Raw genomic sequence first — 5,816 nt, 5'->3', positions numbered from 1 at the left:
TGAAATAATAAATGAAAAACTACAGATTCATGCTTAGAGAGTAAAACAGGTAAGTTTGAAAAAAAGTCATACTTCAATAAACTAAAAAAAAAAAACTTTAAATCGTTTACATTTACTATAAAAAAGAAAAAATCTTACAGACAACTAACTTAATTTTAGTTACTAATATATTAAAAATAATAAACGGAAAATAACTATTATGTTGTTAGGTTAATTGTTATCTATATCACTCAAAATAATTGCAGATTACGGAGTCAAGCGAAGTTTATTTCAAGTACATCGTAGTATCAAAATGGGTGTCGCAGAAAACATTAGTATATTCAACTGTCTGACAGGATTATTGATAACTTCTTTTATTTTAATATGTTTATACTTACGCAAAATATACAGCTATTGGAAAGATCGAGGAATTCCATACGAAAAGCCGATACCCATCATAGGTAATCTGGGATTCATCATGAGAAGAAGTGTATGGGATTTTTGTTATGAAATAAGAAACAGACATCCCAGAGATTATTTCGGAATATTCCTTGCTTGGACTCCAGTGTTAATGGTGCAATCGCCGGAGCTCGCTAAGAGGATACTCTCTAAGGATTTCGAATATTTCCCTGACAGATATTTATACAGTGGATTTGCCGATCCACTTGGATCTCTAAATTTATTTACAGTGAAAGTAAGTGAAACAGTTCATACAATCCACTCAATCATATTTAATTTTAGTTATTAATGCATATTTGTAATAAATAATAATAATAAATATCTACACAAAATTTAGTATTAGTTGTTATCTCTGACGGCACATATTATCAAGTAATTAATTGTTGCATACTACGTGTAAATATAATATTTTATCTCTATTCCACGTTCGTGATTTTTTATTATTTTTATCTTTAAATTAAAACAAATATGATATTTATGTTGTTTTTTACATATTCTTACTTTACGGTGCCATTATGTTATTAAGTGAGTGAATCTCTGTACCCAGATTAACCCGCGAGGTTTTCGTGGTACTTAAATTGCAAATTATAATGTATTTGTTATGTATTGGCCGATAAATTGAAAGAAAAAAATCTAAGTCTAATGTGTTTCTAAGATATCCGGTCCTTTTCCGTTGTTATGAAGAAGAAATGAGTACATCTAATCAACACGGTCCATATATAGTATTGTTGATTATGTACCTATTCGTAATATAATTTTAGATAATATCTTCACATACTATAGTAAAATTAATTATTAAATTTTCAAACATAGAATATAAGTAACTACTATTTTAATTTAATTATAGAATCCGTTATGGAAGAAATTAAGATATGAACTCTCTCCAATGTTTACGTCTTTAAAATTAAAGTCTGTGACTGAGCTTATGAATGAAAATGCAACTGAACTAGTGAAGAAAATAAAACGGGACTATATTGATGACAACAAAGTCGTTAATTTAAAGGTATATCAATTTTAATTTTCTATTTATTTTTTTGCATTTTCTCGTACTTGCATTTTTTACAATTCTCAAGAAGGTCGAAGAAGGTTATTTGAATAAAAATAAAACTATTTCCTTATATATTCTATAATTGCACATTTTCTTATTGCTATGAATTTATGAAATAAATTTAATCTTGTTGTAGGAATTATTTTCAATGTACACATCAGACACAGTGGCTTACAGTGTATTTGGTATTCGTGTTAGTATTCTAAATGACAAACCATCACCATTATGGAACATCACCAGTCATATGGTTAAATGGACGTTCTGGCGAGGATTCGAGTTTTCTCTGATATTTTTGGTCCCTTTTATGGCAACACTTTTACGGTAAATTAATAATATGTTTTGACAAACTTTCTCTGAAATTTTTCCGAAATTTTGCTTTAATACGGTTTGAGTAACTACATATTTTTATTTTATATTTAATTTTCTAGGCTACAATTTTTCTCAGCAGCAGCCACTGAGTATATAAAAAACTTATTTTGGAATGTCGTAAAGGAACGCAACATAACAAAATCGTCGAAAGAAAAAGACCTTCTCAATCTTCTAATCAAATTAAAGGAAAAGTTAAAAGACTCCGTCGAACCAGGCTCACGTAAATTCTACACATACTTAATTATTTCAATAAAACTTTTGCAATGCAATAAACATTCATTTGCTGTATTCGATTCAATATACATTTATGTGATTCAATTCGCATATTATTTTGCCAAATAGAATTGAGAATTAGTTAATTCCCGGTATTATTTTACTGGACACATTGACATTTAGGTATGGTTAGAGGTTCACAACTTTGAGAAGTAGGTGGATGTATTATAGCCTAAGTTACTTCTAGATAATTATTCAATGAAAGTTTTCGATTACAAACAAACATTTATTTCTTTTAAGGTATAATATTAACACAATAAAAACTATTTTTTTTTGTGTGTAAGAAGTCTTTAAGAGCCATTTCACAAAAATCGGTAACAATCCGCGAAATTGTAATATTTTGACGTCGTTAATCTCAGTGTTGGATGCAATAATGTAATTTATATTCTTGAAATATAATAGAGCAACCTTTGTTGTAGTCCATAGTCAGATCAGAATTTTGATTTATATTATGTGTATAAAATTATTAACCTTTTCATCAGCCTCCTCCCTGGGTAAACGGTCGCAATGTATACTTTGAATTCCTACTTTTCAATAACCTCTACGTTGAAACCATTTTTAAAAAATACGTAATATGTGGAATATAATTTTGTTGCGCACTATCGCAGATTTTTATTCAATTTGTATCTCTATTAAACGATAAAAAAAAATTAAAGTTACGAATATTTTCAAAATAAGCACAATTTTAAAAGCGATATTTTTCTTAGAAAACAAAGAAATTTTAACGAACTATCTTCATCAAAGTAAACTTACATCATTAAGGAATACAAAAAAAAAAAATTAAAAGATGTAATCATTTTTAATACATTTTATATTAAATAATAAAAAGATAGTATATTACCACGCATCAAGCCCAGTAAATCAGTCGAGCGCTAGCGCTCTTAGAGGTAAGGCCCACGCCAAATTCTGCGGAGCCGTCTCTTTCGCTAAACCGCATTTGATACTTTTATAATAAAATATAAATAAAATAAACATATTACGACAATGACTGTAAAATAATATAATGATAATTTCTGTAAACAAATGTATAATTTAATTTTCTTTTCTCACATTATCAATACAAATAGGCATTTCAATCTGTTTGTCTTGTTATTTGTTAATTAATATGTTTGTCGGTGTCGATGTCATAAAATGCTATTTTATTCATATCGTAAATATTAGATTCATTTGTAAACTGAAAAAACTAAATCAATTTAAAAAAAATTGTTTCATAAAATTGATTTTTTATTTTTATTTTAAATTTATTGACTGTTGTTATATAACATACTTGAAATTTCTAACAAATTAATTATGTAAAAAACATTTTATACCATAGTTATAATTTTTATTATACATCAGAAAATGATCAAGATAGTCTTTTGGTTGTCACACTATACTTACTAGCACAAAGATCGCGCGGCTCGTACGACTCGCGCGATGCGACCAAATTTAGCTAAACTTGCAGAGCGTAAAATTGTGAAATGGCTCTTAAACGTAATTAATAATTATATTTTTTCCATGATAAGACATATTTATTACTGGATAAAAAAAAAATACACAATACAAGACGTACTTTACATCCATAGCATTGGTTGATGACATCATACTGGCTCAAGCAGCGGTGTTCATTTTGGGATCCGTCGAAACGTCATCCACGACACTCTCATATATCTTACACGAGTTATCTTACCATCCTGAAGTTCAGGTATCCTGATTATTTTTAAACTCCTTTTGTCTCTAACTCTTTTTTTTTTTCTTTTTTCTTTCGCTCTCTAAGAACTCGTAAATATAACATTACAAAATATTTTCTTAAGAAAATTTTCAATGAAAGCACTGATAAAGCAAGTATCTCTACTCACATAACAATACTACTAGGAATTCTAACAGAATTTATATATATCTCATATTAGTAATTAATATTATTAATTAATATATATAACTAATAATTGTAACCGAATTTCTATCGTACATTCTTTCACTACATAAATTTTTATATAGTCACCTTAAGATAGCATATATACATTAGTGTTTTGGTACAAAAATTACCGTAATAATATCCATAAAATGAAAAGCTTCTACAGTGACAGATTATTCTTACGGCTTTCAGCAAAAACTTTATAATGAAATCAGCGAGGCAGTAAAGCTTAAGGAAAAGGACGTTTTGGAGTACGATGATTTATTAGAATTGAAATATCTGACAGCCTGTATTTATGGTATAGTATATTATGTTACGGTAGTACTTAAAAATTTCGTACTCATCTAGGATGTAGGTACACACATACGTATACTCATTAGTGTATTATTACTCATTAGTGTAGTATTATGTATCTGAACATAAAACAAATACAAGTAGAAATGGTAAGCTTCTATATAATGCAATGTTTTTGACATATGTGGTGATAGAAACCGCAATTCTGTTCTAGGGCCAATTACTATGACCACAACGCCATTCAGGATTCTTTTTGCAAGATTACATTTATAGTAGTAGATGTTACTTACTTTTTACACATAAATAAAACTAAAATATTTAAAAAATCTTCGTGACTATCAATAAAAAAATTATTTAAATTTTAAATTTTAAAAATATTTAAATACGTAATAAAACTTTTACGATTTTCAGAGACTCTAAGAAAATATGCTTCAGTGGCGTACTTGGACCGATTATGTTTAAACGATTACAAACTAGATGACAATTTTACTATTAAAAAAGGGACACCTGTATTTATAAATGTGCTGGCTATTCACTATAACGAAAAACACTATCCGGAACCTGAGAAGTGGCTCCCGGAACGGTTCCTTAATAAATCCGATAGCATCAATACTGACTTCACTTTCCTCCCATTCGGAGAAGGACCACGATTTTGTATCGGTAACTTGATCGAATAGCTTTTGATTTTATCCCAATATCCTAATCTAATCTTTAAATATGAACCTTATCAACATTTTTTTTAAACGAAAGTGTGTAAAAAGAACTTCGTTCCAATTATAGATAAAACATAAGTAAATGGTTGCTCTGATTGAAATTTAAAATTTTTGGATAATCATTATAATAAAGTAAAAAAATAAAAAACCTCCTTATCGATACCAATTTTCTTTAAAATAAATTCAACAAATTATACAAATTTCAGGTAAAAGATATGGGATGATGCAAATAAGAGCTTCTCTGGCGCAGCTGCTGCTCAAGTATAAAGTTGAGCCTGCTGTACCATATAATGTTAAAACCGATCCTCACGCAGTGATAATGTCACCCAAAGATGGATTAAGTGTAAAATTCGTACCAAGATAACAACATAAAATACCAAACAATTTATTATAATAATATGTAACAATAAAGTTACTAAAATTATTTAAAAACCGGATATTTACCATGTTTTGATTTCCATTTTGCGGAGCTCGATATTTGAGTCTCGTGAACAAGACATTCGTAGATAATCTCGAGTATGTTTTTAAATAATTTTAGTAAGAAAAATAACCATGTTTTGAAATCTTATAAACAATAAAGTTATCATATAAAAGGTATATTAATATTTTACAAAAGGGTCAAATTTGTTGGTCTGAATAGCCCGGGGCAACGAAGGAGTAGATGGCCCTAATTATTTTCCGAACTATATAGTCAAAAGAACAATATTTTTAGTGAAAGATTTTAACAGAATCAGAATGTTTAAGGAACCAAACAGATATGAATCGCTATATTAAAGTCCCACGGTAG

The 5,816-nt window shown here is 28.5% G+C and overlaps 1 protein-coding gene across 1 annotated transcript; it reads left to right on the top strand.

Moving 5' to 3' along the window:
* Positions 1-292: 292 nt before the first annotated feature.
* Positions 293-5,484, top strand: LOC123660783 (cytochrome P450 6k1-like). Its single transcript, XM_045595822.1, has 8 exons — positions 293-673; positions 1,286-1,441; positions 1,623-1,807; positions 1,915-2,075; positions 3,694-3,812; positions 4,215-4,320; positions 4,728-4,976; positions 5,236-5,484. Exons 1-8 carry the CDS (start codon positions 293-295, stop codon positions 5,391-5,393), a joined length of 1,515 nt encoding a protein of 504 aa, XP_045451778.1. The 3' UTR covers positions 5,394-5,484.
* Positions 5,485-5,816: the final 332 nt, after the last annotated feature.

Source organism: Melitaea cinxia, chromosome 2 (assembly GCF_905220565.1).
Source record: "Melitaea cinxia chromosome 2, ilMelCinx1.1, whole genome shotgun sequence".
NCBI lineage: Eukaryota > Metazoa > Arthropoda > Insecta > Lepidoptera > Nymphalidae > Melitaea > Melitaea cinxia.
The sequence above is the reverse complement of the archived record's forward strand: the minus strand, read 5'-3'. Positions and strand labels throughout refer to the sequence as shown.